This window comes from Aphelocoma coerulescens, unplaced genomic scaffold, assembly GCF_041296385.1.
Source record: "Aphelocoma coerulescens isolate FSJ_1873_10779 unplaced genomic scaffold, UR_Acoe_1.0 HiC_scaffold_39, whole genome shotgun sequence".
NCBI lineage: Eukaryota > Metazoa > Chordata > Aves > Passeriformes > Corvidae > Aphelocoma > Aphelocoma coerulescens.
Genome location: NW_027183733.1, coordinates 295,106 through 313,737, shown reverse-complemented (window position 1 = coordinate 313,737; position 18,632 = coordinate 295,106). Strand labels below are relative to the sequence as shown.

General features: G+C 52.2%; 1 protein-coding gene across 1 annotated transcript in view; it reads right to left on the bottom strand.

The window, feature by feature from the left end:
• LOC138101660 (centrosome-associated protein CEP250-like) overlaps positions 1–18,632 on the bottom strand; it is a 58,042-nt gene that overhangs the window by 13,086 nt on the left and 26,324 nt on the right. Inside the window, exons 17-25 of the mRNA XM_068999434.1 lie at positions 8,222–8,269; positions 7,828–8,075; positions 7,218–7,371; positions 4,917–5,060; positions 4,180–4,460; positions 2,822–2,981; positions 2,034–2,243; positions 1,036–1,123; positions 282–436 (exon numbers count right to left, since the gene is read on the bottom strand). Coding sequence (XP_068855535.1) covers positions 282–436; positions 1,036–1,123; positions 2,034–2,243; positions 2,822–2,981; positions 4,180–4,460; positions 4,917–5,060; positions 7,218–7,371; positions 7,828–8,075; positions 8,222–8,269 — 1,488 coding nt within the window. The remainder of the gene's footprint in view (positions 1–281; positions 437–1,035; positions 1,124–2,033; positions 2,244–2,821; positions 2,982–4,179; positions 4,461–4,916; positions 5,061–7,217; positions 7,372–7,827; positions 8,076–8,221; positions 8,270–18,632) is intronic.

The following is an 18,632-nucleotide window of genomic DNA, read 5'->3' as shown; positions in this document are numbered from 1 at the left end:
GAAATCTGGACGTGGGTTTGGACACGAGGAATTGCCCAGACCATGCAATGTCCATAGAGACAGTGTGGACATTGAGAACTAGAGGGCACAAAACTCCAGCATGGAGGAAAACCAGCAGCCTCAGCACTAACTGGCTTTGACATGACTACGACATCTTTTCCTCCTTATTCAGAAGAATGCAGTTTGAAAAGCTCAGCTGGAAAGAGGTGCTCCTTAGAACTATTAACACAAGGGCCAAACATAGCTAGGAAATGGCCCTTCATGGCATCTGCCGTTCTCACCAGCACATCCTTCCTTTCCTTCTCCAGGCTCTCCAGTTTCCTCTGCAGAGATGCCACCTCCTGACAAAGAGTCACACCCTCTTCCTTCAGGGCAATGGCCTCTTTCTCCAGGGCAGTTTCTCGAGAGGTCTTCTGGTGTTCTGCCCTCCACATCGCTGCAGCAGGAAGGAGAAGGAGAATGAGAACAGCAAAGCAAAGGCAAACTGATGTGCATCCTGCAGGGACAACAGCACTGTCTTCTTGGCCTGCCTGTGTTTGCCAGCCCCTAAGGCCGCAAGGGCTTCCAAAGCTGACAGAAATGAAGGAGAAAAAAGCAGGACTCCAAGGGGCAAGGTTCAGAGGAATAGGAAAGTGTCTTTCCTCTTGGGCTTGTGCAGAGTGAGCAGTCCAAGAGAGACAAAGGAGCGGGGATGCCTGTGCAGCCCTGCTCCAGAGAGGCCAATAGCCTGGGGGCTCTGGCAGGGCCTGGAGTTGGGGGGAATCGAGCTGAGGCATCCAGCTACAGCTCCTCAGCACAGACACAGCACCTGAAAGGCACCACCTGTGCACGGGATCAGCCATAGCACAGCCAGATGGCACTGCCAGCCACGGCATCTTCCTCGAGAAAAAGCTTTCACTGGCACTGGATGGAGAAATCTCCTGCTGGTTGTTCTTCCCCTCTGCCATCTCTGGGCACTGCCCTTTTCCTCTGTGTGGCATCAGAGATCCCTGCTGGGACAGGATGGGGCAGCGGGTGGGAGAGGTGAAGCTGTACCTGCTTGAATTTCTTCCAACTGTTTCAGCAGCTCCTGATTGCTGGCTCTGAGATTGTCCCTCTCAGCCTGCCCCATGCCCAGCTCCAGCTCCAAGGCCTGTATCTTCTTCCTTGCATCATTCTGGAAGAGGCAAGAGGAACAGAATCACCTGTCAGTGCCACTGCTGGCAGGAGACAAAGGGCTACAAACACTAAAGCAGAAATAGCCCAGGTGGGAGAGGGCAGCTGGACCGTACTGGTAGATGTGATCGTGATCCTCCTTCCTCCCCATGCTAGTGAGACAACCCCCCTACAAGAACTTCTACCCATCCTGGCCTTGGCACTCTGCTTGTCCAGCAGCCCAGCAGCAGGACAGGATTTCTGGGTGCATATTACCAGATCTTTCTGGGAATGCTCCAGGTGCTGCTGCAGGTCTTGCAGAGCTGCTGACACTCTGTCCACTGTGAGCTCTGCGGGGACATCCCCATCCTGAGAAGCACTTAGGCCCAAGACATGACCCTTTTCTGAAAAGAGAAGACATTCTCTTTCAAGATTTAATCCAACAGTCTCCAACAAACAAGGCCTCTTTCTACCTAGGAGGAGGTGCCTTTGTCATTGTCCTAGAGCTCGCCTTGCAGCAGGATGTGTGTCACAGGCTGACGTTATTTTGATGACCACTAATGTCAGCACTGCCCCAAAGACAACTGCATGGGCCCTGTGGCTTGACAGGACTTGGGCCCTTCTCCCTTCTGACTCTAATCACTTCTCTACAAACAAACATGGACTTGTGTCTCTGCAGGGAGACAAGACTTCCCAAGGCCTGAGTCAGCCTGAACTGACAGGGTGAGTGTGTCATACCAGGATGACCAGGAACCACCCCCTCGCTCCACCTGCTCTCCCAGCCTCCCACACTTGCCTGAGCTCCAGGTGACCAAGTCTCTGCTATCCCTGATCACGTGGTGGAGAACCAGGAGCAGTTTGTCCAGCTGGGATTGAGTTTCCTGGTGAGCACCACTGGCCTGCTGACACTTTGTGGCCAAGGCCTCTGCTCTGTTCTCAGAGCTCTGGAGCTTCCTACGCAGCTCAGACACCTCAGCCTCCAGCACCTGCACAGAGTCCCTCAAGCTCCGTTCTCCTGCTCGGGACTCCTCCAGCTCCTGCAGCAGCTGCTTCTCTCGAGTTGCCTGGGTAGCCTCCATCTCCAGCACTGCCTTCTGCAGGGCCCGCATCTGGAAGATGGATGCACAGAGCCTCAGGGACAGGGCTGCTCCTGAGGCAGCAGAGCAGGCAGTAGAGCAAGCAACAAAGGAGAAATGACTTCAGGCAAAAAAACATGCCCAAAACAGAAGGCACAGAGCCAAGGATTCCAATGGAAACAAGTGTCCTGAAAATAGGGAAAGGGAGCCAATGGGCATCCTTGAGGCTGCAGCTCTGAACACCGGCTGAACTGGCTGCGCTGGAAGTGCCCTCCCCAGCCTGCCATAGCCACGTCTGTGTGCCCACATTGCTCGGTGCCCAGCACAGGCACCAACTCCATCTGGGACAACACTGCTAACAGAGGGATGGAGGAGCTCCAAAGGAGTCTGCTGCTGCTTCTCCTCCCACATTTCCTGCTGGGACCCGAGAGAGAACGGAGGAAAACATCGGCAGCAGACACCAGATCCAGCCTTGGCCTGTGGGTGCAGCAGCACCCCGGGGCAGAACACGGCAGCAGTGGATGCTGCTGGGAGGAGAAAGCAGTTGGGGCCTCCAAGCCAAAGGTGATGATGTGTGTCCCTGGAGAAGAGGACGCCAGGGCACAGATTACCTGGGCGTTGAGCTTCAGCACTTGTCCTGTGCGGTTTGCACAGAGCTGCTCGGCCTCGCGAAGAGCAGAACGAAATTGAGACACCTGATTGTTCAGTGCCTGGTTCTTTTCTTCCAGTGTTCTGAGGCACAGGTTCTTTTCCTCCAGAGACAGAAGCAGCCTAAAAGGGAAGCATGCAACTCATTACTACACGGTATCACATTTTAGGAACTCTTAGGACTCGCACCACCTCGGGGAAAACTGCTCTGTCTGATGAGGTTTGTCTAAACAACGTGGCTGTTTGTTTGTTCCCCCTGCAGTCACAGCCCAGCATGTGCCCACTCTGCTTTTATTCATGAAAGAATGGGGAGTTCCTGCCTACATGTCCTACCTTCTTCTTGAGATGGGAATGTGAATATAGACCTAACAAAGTCTTGCCATGAAGAGATTAGGGGAGAGGAAGAGTTTTCTTCTGACTACCCAGGCTCCAAGGGGGAAAGGTTTGGTCAACATGGAAGAGACATTTCCTTGCCCCATCTTGTATGTCCAGGTAGGAGGAGCAGCACCCTACAGCCAGAGGATCTCGGGGAAGTTCCCTAAGATTTACCAGCACCCATCCTACTTCCAGCTGGAGAAACAAAGGCCGATAGCAGAAGTGGCAACAGAGCCTTGGAGCACAACCTGATGGAAGATGCAGAAACCTGCAGGCAAGCAAGAGGGCCCTGCCCTTTCTTTGTCTTCTTCTCAAAAGAAGAATCCAGTGGCACTGAAGACCGGCAGGACTTGGTCAGCTGGAGGGGCCCCGCTAACCTTGGTCTTGTCTCTTGCATTCTTTGCACAGTCAGTATTGCCTGTGACTCTGGAGGCTGGCAGGGACCCTGCTTGAGCCCCCCCAGGCACCTGGGGGCATTTTCTGAGGAACGATGCAACAGAGACATTCTTGGTTCTTGGGTGCCTTTGAGGGGAATCTGGCCTAGGTCAGCAATCAGGGCCTTGAGATGGTTCTGCCAAGCAAAGGCATCAGGATGCCAGGCTGCTCCAGATCCCAAAGGCTTCAAGTTACAGGACCCAAGGCGGAGCTGCTGGATGTGTCCAGCTCCTTACACTGCAGCTTGGGCAGTGTTAGCACACCCACCTCACAACAGAACACACCCCTAGAGGGAAAGAGCTACTCCAAAAGCCTTTGTCTTCAGAAAAACTCTAACTGAAGGCTTGAAAGAAAAGAAAATGAAACACAACATCCAGACAACGAGACGCGTCTGCACGGAGAGTTCAGAACTCTGCCACATAGGAAATGCTGCCAGAGCCCCTGGCCAGTGCAAAGATGGCAAAGAGGGAATCCATTCCCACAAGGCAGAGTCCCACAGGCTTTCATTTACCTGGCTTTTTCCTTCTCTAGGGTGTTCAAGGAAGCCCAAAGTCCCGAATTTTGGCGTGCCACTTCTTCCCATTGACTCCTTTCCATCTCCAAGTTCTTCAGGTGCACTTGCAGCTCCTTGTTCTGATGTTCTGCCTCCTCCAGCATCTTCTGGAGCTGCTCAACCTGCAACAGCTTCTGCCTTGACTGCTTCTGGGCCTCCCTCACATCTTGCCGGGCTCTCTGAACAATCGTTGCCTGGGACTCTCTGGAGGCTGCCAGCTGAGATGTCAACTCTCCCACCTCCAGTCAAACAGAACAAAGCAGTCAGAGGCTACAGCCACAGCCTGTCACTGTCAGCCACAGCAGAGGCTGTGAGAAAAGGCAAAGGCCAACTTTCCATTTCTCCCTGTCCTCAGAGCACCAGATTCACAATGCATACGGACAACTTGTTTCAATCTCTACGTGGCCCACCAAGGGCACCTGAAAAAGCACCTCCCACACCAAGGCCAGCAAGAAGAGGCCAGCAGGAATCCGTGCTGATGGTTGCTGGCCAACAGCCCAGAGGACTAGTCCAGCTGTCCAGGGCAGCAGCTGAGATTCAGCAGAGCACCGAGGGTCCTTCAGAGCAGCTGCCAAGGAGCCCAGAGCACGAGGCAGCCCCAGGGACCACCCCAGCAGCTGCTGCTCTGCCATGGAAAAGCAAGAAGGGCACAGACCCCCTGCTGGATGCTGCGGTGCCACTGCTCTTTCACTCACCTGCTTTTGTAGAGCCTCCCTCTGCTCAAGGAGGAGATTCATTTCCTCTTTGATGCCTCGTAATTCTTCCTTGTGCCTCTTCTGCGCTGCCTGGATCTCCCCCCGAGCTTCCTGCAGCTCAGCTTGCAGCTTTGCCTGGATGGTCTGGCAACAAAATGCAGAGCAACTTCCTGCGACCTGCCCTCAGGCTCAGCTTTTCCCACTTGCTCTCTCAAAATCCCATTCCTTCAGCGACTTCTTTTGGCTTCTCTACCCAGCTCTGCTTCCATTGCAAGCCTTGCTTCCCGGGCCTGAGCTCTGGAGCTTGCCAGGCTCTGTGCTGCCAGGGCCTGAAGCAGCCCTTGCCTCCTGACTCCCAGCACCTGCCTTTTGTGCCCTTGCCACTGCCCTGCACTCTGTTCCCTGCCTGCTCAGACTTACCTGCCCCTTCTCTTGCTGCTCTTTCACCTCCTGCCTGAGCTGCTGCACCTGCTGGCAGGCTTGGCTTAGCTGTCCCCGAGTTTGGAGCAGTGTCTCTGATAAAGAATTCTTCTCCTTCTGCTTTTCCAGCAGGACCTGCACAGAAGGAAAGAGCAGAGGGCTTGACACTTCCCCTGCAAACTCTGTGTGGCAAGAGGCAAAGACTGATGGGCTCACGCGCTCTCAGAGCACTCGGCTGCTGCTCCCCTGGGCCACTGTCTGCCCTGGGGGGGACACAGCTTCCCAGAGAGTGACTTAGAACACAGCCCAGGAGACATCTCTGGGTTGCTGTTCAGAAATACTCCAGGCGAGTCTTTAAAAAGATTTGTCTCTTGTCAGCGTTCCCGCTGCGCCCTCCCTGTGCCCACAAAAGAAAAGTCCTACAAACTCAGTTTGGCTATGGACACCGACCAGTACACACCAAAAGACGACCCTTAAGAGAACAGTGAAGATCCTCCGAGGTAAGTCTTAGGAAAACAGAGCACAAGAGCAGCACAAAAATCCCAACGGAAAGCTGATGTTTCTGCCGGGCTTCCTGTGAGAGGGCTCATTCCTGGGCCCAAAGATAGCCCTGTTCACCTTTCACCTCCCCAAATTCAATGTAGAAGGCATGGAGGGCATGCTCCACACAGCCCCATAGCCTGTCATCTCCCACAGCTCCAGCCTTGCAAAAAATCACACCAGTTCTCCTTTCACACTCCCTTACCAACAAAATGTCTATCAGGATCTATTCCTGTGCTGGACATTTTCAGGATGGTTGAGGAAAGCAATTTTGCTTGCTGAAGCAAGTGAAAATTCACAGGGTTTCTCCTTCTCGGACAAAACCCACATCAAAGTGTCCCCTCCTCCAGTGTGCAAAGCAGCTCTCTGCAACGAGGGCATGCCTGGCAGGGAAACGGCTCTTGTGGTGAGCAGTCCTTTAGTGACTGATGGCAGTCTGGCTGATGTGGCCAAAGCAGACTCTCTTTGTGCAGCAGTTCACACCGACAATACCATTTACTTGTCTTACACAAAGAAGGTGTCTCATGGCCCTTGCTGGTATTCAAGCCTGAAGACTACACTGTGGTTTTGAGCTTTTCTCTTCAAAAGCAAAACCTCTGCTGGGTATTTGCCAAACCTACCACATACTCCAGAACTGAGACTGTCTGACAGAGACCATCAGAAACAAACCCTTCTCTCACAGCTCTCCTGTAACACCCAATCCAAACCTCCCCCGGCACACTTGGGGCCGTTTCCTCTTGTCCTGTCCCTTGTTCCCTGGGAGCAAAGACCAACCCTCACCTGGCTGCACCTTCCTGTCACAGGGAGTTGGAGAGAGCGAGAAGGTGTCCCCTGAGCCTCCTTTTCTCCAGGCTCAGCCCCCCCAGCTCCCTCAGCCACTCCTTGTCACACCTGTGCTCCAGACCCTTCCCCAGCTCCGTTCCCTCTTTTAGAGGCTCTGGGGCTGCCCAAAGGAACAAATTTTGCAGAAGCATGTAACCCTTTGCTGATGAACATGCATATGCCTGGCTAATAAATGCATGTGCCATCTTGAGCCAGGTGTGCACAGCAGTGTCCCTCTCTTCTACTGCCAGAAACAGCATCTGGCCTGATCTGGCTGGCACAACTCCCACTCCCACAGGTGCTGCCTAGGAATAAGGTGTCCAGAGCCACGGTAACATCATGCCCCTCTTGCTCCAGCAGCTCCCTCTGAAGCTGCAATTCCTCCAGTGCCTGCCTGTTGACTTCCAGCTCCCTCTGCAGTGATGGGTCTTCTCCCTCAAGTGCAGCCAAGTCCTCCACTGTACAAGAAGGGGCAAGACAAGTTTTCAACGGAAAACCAGCCTCATTTCCAAAACCAACCTCCATCCTGTGCTGCTGCTCCGCCTTTTCCGCCTGGGCTGACGCTTCCTTCAGCTGCTTGCTGTTCTTCTGGCGCAGACTCAAGGCTCCTGGCTCCGGGATTCCAGTGCATTGCTGCAGCTTTTCCTTGGACTTCTCAAGGTTTTCACAGTCACTGCAGAGACAAGGCTCAGTCAGAAGAAGGAAGAGGCCTGAAGAGCCATCGATCCCATTTTCAGCCCTCCACAATGGAGCTGGGGGCAGTGGGCTAAGGAAGACCTTGCTCTTTCCCTCCCAAGGAAATCCTCCAGAGGCAAAGGGAAAGGAAGGCAGGATTTTGCCTTCCTTCAGTGAGAAGCAGTGGCTGGACAGGGGCTCTCAAAGAACAGAATTCAGGGAAGCAGCACGGTGAGAGGAAGGAGTCTTCTATTCCAACATCGCTGTGCATCTCCCAGGCAGCCTTGGGAGTCACAGTAGAGCATGAAAAGCCCTGACAGGACGATGCTCAAGAGCCACACTGAGGCCTACACATGGTAGGGCAGGTGAGTTCTTTGCCCAGAACACCTCTGAACTCCCAGACCTGGACGCAGATTGCCTCTGGAACGCAGGAGGAGGAGGAAGAAACACTCACCTTCTGATTTCTTCCATCACAGAGTCTATGTGCTCCCGGTGGCTACTGAGCCTCTTGCATCGCTCCTCCATTTTCTCAAAACATCGCTGTAAGCGCCCACAATTCTCTGTGGCTTCCCAAACCAATTCCAAGGGATGCTGTGCATCAGTGGATGTCAGAGTTGAGAGGCTGTTCCTGGAGGCTGCATGCTGGGAACGGTCAGCGCCGGTGATGGAACTGGCCATGCTGTCACTGCCGTCTAACAGCACCTGAAAGCCCACATCCAGCTGTTAGTCAGGTACTCTGTTCCTATTCCAAAGTACCACTGAGATGCCTCTTCTGATTCCACAAGAACCAGTGTCCATTTGTGGAGGACCAGTTTCAAATCCGAGCCAGCTCAGCACAGTTTACTCACCTCAGGGGCTCTGGAGAAACGTCCCTGGTGAGAAAGGCCTCGAGCTCCCTGGAAGAGCACAGGGAAGAGCACACTCAGACTGCATGGCTGCCCCTGAGGCAGTCGCCTCTAAATGCTTCCCAGCCTGGAATTCCAGCTCAGCTCCTTCCTCCCCTCCTTGGGAATATTTTCAGCCCAGTAGGTTGACAGCAGCACAAACAAACATGCTGGAAGGTGTCTCATCACTTCTTAGAACACCACAAGGGGAATTGCCCAGAGCCCCATCCAACCTGGTCTTGAACACTGCCAGGGATCCAGGGGCAGCCACAGCTTCTGTGGGCAACCTGTGCCAGGGCCTCAGCAGCCTCACAGGGAAGAATTCCCTCCCAATATCCCATTAGACCCTGTCCTTTCCCTGCAGGCCCCTGGCTTAAGACTCTCTCCAGCTCTCTTCCAGCCCCTTCATGCATTGGAAGGTCACCCTGGAACCTTCTCCAGGCTGGACAACCCCAACTCTTGCATCCTTTTCCCTTGGCACAGGTGCTCCAGCCCTTGGAGCATCTTCCTATCATCCTCGTGGCCTCCTCTGCACCACTGGGGATCATCTTGGAGATGTCTGGGAGAAACCCATTCTTGTCTCTGGGAAGCGCTCAGGCTGCGCTGTGAATTGGGCTGAGGGGAAGGCAGTGAAAGCTGCTCCCTTGTTTGTGCCCACACCCTCCAGTGGGACAAGGACGGAGGAGGAGATGTGGGTGTGCTCTGGGATGGCCAGGAGCCCCCCCATTCCCTCCCAGGCCTGTCCCCATGGCCAGCACCAAAGCTGCTGCTAGCTCTGGAACAGCCAACTGTTAATCCCTTGCTATTCCCAAAGGGAACTGTTCCCAGTGGCACAGCCCAGGCCCACCCAGGCCCCTGCTGGGCTTGGCACAAAGAGGGCAGCAGCTCTCTCACTCACCCGCCGGGTCTCCATCTGCCCCTTGGCACGAGCAGTGACCAAATGTCAGTGTCCAAAGGCCGTTGGCCTTTGCAGGGTCTAAACCCCAATCTCCAAAGGCCGTTGGCCTTTGCAGGGTCTAAACCCCAATCTCCAAAGGCTTTTGGCCTTTGCAGGGTCTAAACCCCAATCTCCAAAGGTTGTTTGACTTCGCAGGGTCTAAACCCCAATGTCCAAAGGCCGTTGGCCTTTGCAGGGTCTAAACCCCAATGTCCAAAGGCCGTTGGCCTTTGTAGGGTCAAACCCCAATCTCCAAAGGTTGTTTGACTTCGCAGGGTCTAAACCCCAATGTCCAAAGGCCGTTGGCCTTTGCAGGGTCAAACCCCAATATCCAAGGGTCGTTGGCCTTTGCAGGGTCAAGAGCACAAGATCAAAGTGCTGTTGGCAGTTGCAAGGTCAAAGCCCCAATGTTCAGGAGCTGTTGACAGTTGCCAGGGCGAAAACCCCAACATTCCATGGGCTGTTGATGGTTGCCAGGCTCCAAACCCCAACATTCCATGAGCTGTTGATGGTTGCCAGGCTGCAAACCCCAACATTCCAGGGGCTGTTGGAGAGGCCCTCCCCTGGCTCTCCACCCATCCCAGCTCACTGCTGCCCGGCACCTGCACCAGCACCCCCACATCCCCACAGCCCAGCTGGGCAGCTGGGCAGGGACCTGGCTCATAACATGAGTTCAAAGTTGCTGGCCCAGACAGCATCAGTTTTAAGGCTCAGCATTCCTGAGACCCGCATGCTCTTTAGGGATGCGCTTAGTTCCTGAGTCACAGGAATTTGTCTGTCTCCCCTGACAAAGGGGAGGTGTAAGAAAAAGCCTCAAAAGGTTCTTGGTGCTTACAAATATTCATGGAAAGTAAAGCTCTGCATCTAGAACAGCCACATGAGGAGGAAAAATGGTGTTTCAGGGTCTTTTCAAATTCCTACAGAGAAATGCCAGGAGTTGCAGTGTTTAAGGCTCATAAAAGAGATTCAGAATCCCGAGACAGACACGAGTGCATTTTTTTCTCTGCTCTCTGTTTGGCAACATATCACTAGGTCTTCTAGGCAGAAGAAAAGTCTTGCTGCTTATTTCAAAGATTCCTCGTGTCTTGGGGTGACCTTATGATGTGTAGCCCATATCGCTGCCTATGCCCAGAAATTAATTTCTATGCCTCTAAACTGAGCACAACTTTTTCAAAGCAGTTTGCAGCTTGTTCAAGGTCACACACAGATAGCGGGGTTTTTTTCCAGCTGCGGCAGGGGAGGGAGGAGGCACCTGGCTTGCGGCTTCCCGGTCAGCTTTTGGCCAGTTGTTCAGCTTCTTTTTCTCCGGAGAGAGAGGTGAATTTTTTTTTCCTTCCCTGGAATTTCGGACTTTCTCCCTTTTCCACTGGACTGCTACAATATTAGAACACATCAGGAGGACTTTCCACCGAGCGCAGAGGGCCTGGCCTTGGGCCAAGCCCCAGCTCTGAGGAGACCAACAGGAGGACTCTAACACTTTCCCAGGTTTTTTCTCCACAGCGAGAGATTTTATTATTTAGCATTATTTTCCTTTTCCCGTGTGTTTGTTCAATAAATAGTTTTATCTCCTTCACTTTCCTTCAAGGAAAATTTATTTTTTCCCAAACCTGGTGGGGGAGGGGTGGTTGTGCCTTCTCTCAGAGGATATATTTCTAAATTTGGCCGGAACACCTCGCTAGGAACAGACCTTCCAGAACCAAATGCTTGGAAAAGCTTTGGTAGATATTTTACTCCTTCATCTTTGAGAACATTCATCTGTGTCCTAGGGAGAATTTTTGTGCCCCAGTTGACAGGAATTGGTTTCTGGCAGGGTACAAATCGTCTGGGGAAGAGAAGAGCGGCACCTGCCTTCTCCAGGGCCTCTCCAGACTCTCTCCAGAGACTGACGGCCCAGGGATGTCACTGCCAAGTTCAGCTTCAGAGACCGATGCAGCTTCGAGTCTCTGCTTCCAGAACAGCAGCTTTGGGCTCCTTGAGCACAGCTGCAAAGGAGCAGGACAGCTCCCGGTGAAGGTCTGAGCTCCTGGCTGGTCCTTGCACAGCTCTCAGTGTAGTTCTGCCAGTGCTGTTGGTCTCAGGCCACCTGTGACTGCAGCAAGGACACCTGAAAGAGGCAGAAAGCCCAGCTCAGACAAGCCCACGTGGGCAGGAGCATCCGCAGCCCCACGGTACCGGCTGTGGGGGCAGACACAGCCTCCAACTCCAGCCCTCACCAACACTCTGCCCTTGGGGAAGGGGAAAGGAACAGGCTCCCACACTGCCCCTGAACGGAGCTCAGATGATCAACAAGTCCAGTTCATGGCTGGCAAACCCTTCCCTCATACAACCCTCAGCCACCACAGGTCGGGGAGAGAGAGTTCCGACAGGATTTAGGAACCCAGCTCTGATTCCCAAAGCACGCATTCGGGCCACTGACCCCTTTCTCCACGGGCTGTGCCTCAGCACGAGGGCCTCAGCTCCCCTGAGCTCCTGGAGGACTCTCCTACTTGAGCTGCTGGACAGCCAGCCCCGGCAGGAGGGGAATTTGGTGCTTGTGTTATAGCAGGTTGGCTTTCCCGGGCTGGTTACCTATATATCGATAATTAGTTGATGAATTGTTAAATAAAGTGCCTAATTAATGTACTATGAATTTAGATAGTTATAAGCTAATGAGTTAAGTGCGCGTGTGTACAGGAAGCAATGCATGGGTATAACCATTAGAGGCAGGTACAACAGGAACCTGATGGACTTTATAGAAGGATCCTTTTAGAACCATTACCCCATGAGACGATATCAGTACCCAAGACCCTGACTGGAAAAGGAGCTGACCAATGGAATGGATCCAATTAGAAATGATTGGTCAAGGATGCACCATGTTAAAAGGCAATCAGAACACCGGAAAGTGGCCAATCAGTGAGATTGAAAGCGCACCAGTCCTGGAGGTGACAGAGACAATAAAAACTGACCAAGTGCTCTGTACCAGGTTCTCTGGTGGAAACTTGTGGTCCAAGGGAGTACTCGATGTGTCACATTGTTCATTTTTCTGGCTTGTAGTGTAGGGTCTGAGCTTATCTTGGATCCTCGTTCTCAGTTGCTAATTAATAAACAAGTTAGCCTGCCAAAAGGTTTCCCACCTCGTTTATAACACCTGGGGTTTTTTGATGCCTTCTTGAAGCATTTTAGCACCCGAAGCCCCTTTCACACCGCCCCATTTTTTAATTATATGTTAAGTATAGCTTTAACTTCTTTATTCATATTTATTATGCTTCCACTTAATCTCACTTAATCCCGAGGGATTCTTAAAGGGGTTTTGGGGGTTTTCTTGGTTTTGCCACGTTTTTGTGCACAGTCCGCCTTTTCAACCCTCCATTCTTTAAATGTAACAAATATAGCCTTAAATTTTTCTATACTTATACAAATTTATTCCATTTTTGTCAGTTTTGTTAAGTTTTGAAAAGGTTTTGAGGCTTTGTTGGGTCATTTCCGGTACCCACCCAGCCAATGACTGAGGGGAGTTGGGCTGAGGCGGGAACAGCTCTCGCCCCGCCCCCTGTCCCGCCCAGCCAATGACTGAGGGGAGTTGGGCTGAGGCGGGAACAGCTCTCGCCCCGCCCCCTGTCCCGCCCAGCCAATGACTGAGGGGAGTTGGGCTGAGGCGGGAACAGCTCTCGCCCCGCCCCCTGTCCCGCCCAGCCAATGACTGAGGGGAGTTGGTCTGAGGCGGGAACAGCTCTCGCCCCGCCCCCTGTCCCGCCCAGCCAATGACTGAGGGGAGTTGGGCTGAGGCGGGAACAGCTCTCGCCCCGCCCCCTGTCCCGCCCAGCCAATGACTGAGGGGAGTTGGGCTGAGGCGGGAACAGCTCTCGCCCCGCCCCCTGTCCCGCCCAGCCAATGACTGAGGGCGCTTTTCCCCGCCCGCCGGTTGGGCGGGAGCCGCTCCCCACTTGTCAGTCAATGAGGGGGGTCCGGCTGAGGCTGGAACTTCCCCCTCTCCCCCTCCCCGGCCGATCACTCCCGCCCCTCCCTGCCTCGCTGCCACTGGCCCCTTGTGACTCTGAATTTTCCCCACCTGCCCCAGTCTGGACTGGTTTATACTGCTTTATACTCCCCCCTCCCCAGGCAGAGGAGCTCCTGTGCCCCCCACCCCGCAGTGGGTAAAATTCACCTCACTAGAAGTTCGTGTCCACAAAGGAGACCGAGGAGTCCTGTAAAATTGCCTTGATTTGGAGAAAGGGAGAAAGTCCGTCAGGTGTGTGTCCAACGGGGTCTCTCCCAATTAGTTGGAGCAAGTAGCCTTCTTTTCTCCTCATTTCCTGGCCGCATTTTCTCCTCCTTCCCTTTCCCTGTTGGCTGCGGTACTTGGAAGGTACTTGGGACTTCCCGATCCACCTATCCGTGTCCCCCCTTAGTATGTGCCCCCTGTAAAACACACGATCCATGAGCATTACAATTAGCTAAATCAAATGATCTATTTTAGTAAGCTTTACTAATTGGCACGGACTGCTGCTCAGCCAAAGTCATGCTGAAGTCCTGAACTTTGGGAAGAAGAACAAAGACTTTATAGGATTATGAATATTAATATCTTTGCCTAGGGTGGATTAAAAGCTAATTAGAGCCCCCCAAACTCCCATCTCACCTCCCACAGACTCCCAGAATGTCTCCAGAGCCACCCCAAACCCCCCTGTTAGCCCCTAGAAACGCCCAAGGGACCCCCCCTGTTGGAAAACCAACCAGTTTAAAACCACTTTTTTTATATAACTTTAGCCAGGTTTCTTCACCTTTGCCCCGGAGAAGGGAACTGAAGCTTCTTTCCAGGGCATTGTTTCTCTAGGTGAGGCCTGAGATGGGCTTAGCATTTCAACAGACTGGGAGTAGCCCCAAAGAGATGAAGGCCATCGACGGAACATCAACAGAACATCAGCGGCCATCTATGAACATCTACCCCAGACTCTGCCTCTGGCAGAGTTGGAGACATCTCCTCCAGAAAAGACTGATAAGAAAATCAAGGAATGAAGATCTAATTAACATCAGAAGAGAAGAAATCTGGATTCCATAGGAGAGCAATTGCTAAGAACTACACTCACTTGGGACCAATGAACACTGACCCAATTTGTTTCTATGACTTTTGACTGTATAAAAGATCTGGAAAATCTAGTAGAAGCCATGTGTCATGGAATGATTCTCTCTGCACACCTGGGCTATGTGTGGATGAGATGATTTCTGGGGTACATCCTGGCCAGAACAATATCCTGGCCAGAATAAAGTAATGCCTTGACTCTCTAACATTAAAAATGTTGTGTGAGGGCTTTGTTTTTCCCACAGTTTTGGTGACACCCCCAGGCCACACATCCAAGGACGTGTTCTCCTTCCACCCGGGGGGGGGGGGGGGGGGGGGGGGGTAGGGGGGGAGGCTCTGTGGGAGTCTTGGTGTTCTGGGGTCCCATCTAGCGTTCGGGGGGGTTCCCCTGATTTTGGGGTTTCCTCTGATTTCATGCTCCCCCAGTTACATTCTCCTCCCATGTGGGGGAGCTCGGGGGTCCCAGCTTCTTTGGCAGGGGCGTCACCCTGATATTGGGGTCTTACAGCATGATTTTGGGGTGTCCCCCAATTTTAAAGCCCCCTGATTTTGGGGTCCCCCACAGGACATGTTCTCCTTGCATCTGAGGGGGTGGGCAGGTCTTGGGGATCTCCCATCTTGGGAGGTCTGGGGGATCTGGGGGTCCCATCTACTCTTGTGGGGTGTTACAAACAACTTATTGAGAGTTGGCTTTTGCCATATGTTTATGGGTTATGAATTACATTATGAGTTATAATATTAAATATTATGATATTTTCCTTGGGAAATATTAAGACAATGGTATATGTTAAAATGTTTAATGTTGTTAAAATAGTCTGGTTGTAAAGTTGTTTTTTTATAAGGGCTGCATGAGTTTGTGTGCTGTAATGTCAGTTCTGTAAGTGGGACACGCTGTTGCGAGCCAAACTTCGAAGACACAGCCATAAATGTGTGATAAATACATACTATAATATTGGCTTTCCGCAAATGTTAAAATGGATGCTATATGTATAATGTTAAAGTATTTAAATAACAATGTTAAAGTATTTAATGTTAAAGTATCGTTGTTATAAAGATACAGTTTTGCAACAATAACTAATGCCTTTATTTCTGCCATTAACTAAACTTAGACATAACAGTGAAATAGCTGATACAGTTATGCTTGCGATAATTGAACTGTCTGCTTGGTTGGATAACATCCAATGAACGGATGATGAAGACCCCTGCTACTGACATGCCAGCTATCGGCAACTGCCGTCTGCAGAAACCATCGACCAAAGCCCACCCTGGAGGTGATAATAAAAACTGACTGAAACCACAGCCAGGAAATGTGCGTGCTCTAAAAAGGCAGATCCAAGGAGGAGCCATGCTAAACAGTTCCTGGAACATGTAAACTAGTTTGGGGGGGAAGTTTGAATTGGCATGATTGATTATGAATATGCATTAGGCTGATGCAATAGGACAGGTGTGTAAAGGGTGTCTCCGCAATAGCAGGTGCGCTCTTGGCTGAGTGCCAAAGCACCCAGCGCCGTGACTTTTGCTTTATTGTCTTTGTCCCCTATTGTCCTTTATTAAACTTTTAAATCCTAACAGCAGAGTGAACCTCGTTTTTCACAAAAGGAGTGGGATTCCATCCAACGAGGACCCCGACGAGCACAGCAACAGAACTGCGCCGGCTCCTAAAAGAGTGACGTGGGGTGAGACTATGCAAAACTGTACATCAGTGTGCATAAGGCTGATGCAGCCACAGGGGTATAAAAGGTAGCACCACCATTTTGTGATTGAGCCTCTGGCCCCTGGCCATGCTCCCAGCACAATCCCTTTTGCTTTGCTGAATTTTATAGTTCTCAATAAAATTTTTAATAACTCATTTCCATATTGGATCTGGGTTGTTTATAACATGGGGTTTCCCCCTGATTTGGGGGTCCTGTCCCCAGGCTGCACACCCGAGGACGTTTTCTCCTGAGCTGCTCCAGTTCCCGCTGGAGGGGGGAGGGAATCTGTGGGAGTGGTTGGGGTTTAGGGGTGGGGGGGAAGCCCCCCCCTCCCCCCCACCAGCTACTCCATGGTCTTCCACCCTCCTCCCAAACCCTCCTCGTCTACGGGGGGGCACCAGCCCTCTACCGCCACATATAGGGGGGTGCCTGGGGAGGGTACTGGGAAGGGCTGGGAGGGGATCTAGGGGGAGATATGGGAGGAGTATGTGGGATACAGAGTCCTGGGGAGTCTAGGAGGGAGATATGGTCGGGTGGAGGGTCCGGGGAGGTCTGGGGGGAGTTTTGTGGGGCCCTGGGATGGCTTGGGGGGTATGGGCCCTACACTGACAGGTTGGGGGGGGTATCTGCCAAGTTCTGGGGTGTCTTAAGGGGGCTCTGGAGGGGTCTGGGAGGAAGATATGGGGGGTACAGAGTCCTGGGGGTCTTTGGTGGGGAGATAGGGGGGGCAGCAGCCTTCCACTGACAGGTACGGGGCATCCTGGGGGGGTCCTGGGAGGCTCTTGGGAGGTCCTGAGGGCGCTGGGGAGGAAGATATGGGGGGTACAGAGTCCCGGAGGTCTCTGGGTGGTCCTCAGCAGGGGGACATGAGGTGAGTTACGGGATCCTGCGACAGCTCTCGGGGTCTCTGGGGGCACTTATTGGGCTGCCCCTCACCTGCCCCACCCCTGCCCCACCCCTTGCTCATTCCTGCCGCACCCTTCCCCTCATCCTTCCCACCCTGTCTCACCCCTGCCTGGCCCCTGCCCTGCTCTGCCCCTCACCTGCCCCACCCCTGCCACGCTCTCTCGCCTGTGCAGGTTCAGTGTCCGGGTGAACTGCACCGACCTGTTCCATGTGGATCGGCACCACTGGACCCCCCCTGCAGGGTTCGGGTGTGGGGGGGTTCGGGAACCCCGGGAATGCGCCTTCCCCAGAGCCACCGGCATTGGGGACTCATGGTGGCCTGTGGTGAGATCCCCGGGACACCCCCAAATCCATAAGAACCCCCAGAAACCTGTGGCCTTTGGAGAGCAGCTGAGCTCTCCTTCGGGACTCTTAAGGCTTCTGGGTGCTTTTTCAGGGCTTTTTGGAGGCATTTTAGGACCAAAATTGCCTTTTCATCCTCCACATTCCAGAAATAATGCCATGTCCTGAATTTATTCAAATTCAGTCAATTTAGATCTATTTTAGTTACATTTATTAAAATTTTCCAATGTGGTTGAGGCATTTTGTGTCTTTTTGAGGTGTTTTAATGCCCAAATGATCTTTTAACCCTCCACTTTTGAAATACAACATAAATATCATCCTAAATTACTCATATTTATTCACATTTACTCCCATTTTCGTCCGTTTTGTTTAAATTCCTGACAAGAATGAGAAGTTGTCTTTACAAACTGTGGGCCTGCTGTAGATAAAGCCACATACTGAGAGGTAAAAGAAGCAATAATGAATCGTGCCGCAACCGGGCCAGGAGACACTTCAGAGACAGAGTCAGAGAAGCGGGTATTTGCTTTATTCGGCGCGCCGGGTGTGTGGGGATCGCTCCTCCAAACACACACACCTGGTGCTCTCTACAACACAGTATTAAGGGTTAAATTATGAATATTCATCACATTCCTTGGGACAGGTGTGGTTACACAAATTATTTCTCGGAAGTCATTAGCATATGGGCCACGCATGCGCTGTGTGTCCTGGTGGTCGCGCTGAGGAAGGCCTCTCCTCTTCCTCGGGGGTCTTTCTGATGGAGGCCAGTAGTCATCCTCGCAGTGAACTTTTTCACCTTTCTCCCTGGGCATGCGTAGTCCTTTGAGGGATGATTCAGCAATCTCTGAGATGATCCTTGTCCCCTCTATCTTGACAAGATTAGGGTGAATTCGGCTTCTCAGGCTTTGTAATGAACATCTTCCGTCTGAACTAACATTGCTGTCTCCCAATAGTTAACTTGTGCTTACATGAGGTAGTTATTGACTGCCCCTTCTTCAATAAGAGGAACCAAAAATTCCATAGGAATTCCACTAATTGACAGGGAGTGTTACTCACTCAAGACTGCCTTAAATCCCTGGACTTAGAGAAAAAGAACAGAAACACAAGGCAAAAGAAAACAGGGGGGAGGGGGGGAGAGGGAAGGGGAGAGTACACATTGGAAGGGGGTATGTTACTAGGCAATTCGGGAAGTCTGTACCTCTCAAGTACCTCAGCCAACGGGGAAAGACAGAGGGAAATGTGGCCGGGAAATTAGGATAAAAAGAAGGCTGGATCCTCCAACAATTTGAGAGACCCCACAGGAAATGACCATGATCACTCCCTTTATGTGAATAAAGTAACAGGATTTCTCTGTCTCCTTTTTGGACATAAACCTCCAGTGGTTTTGGGTCAGTTTTCCTGACATTCCGAAGGGGTTTGGGGTCTTTTCTGGGTCCTTCTGAA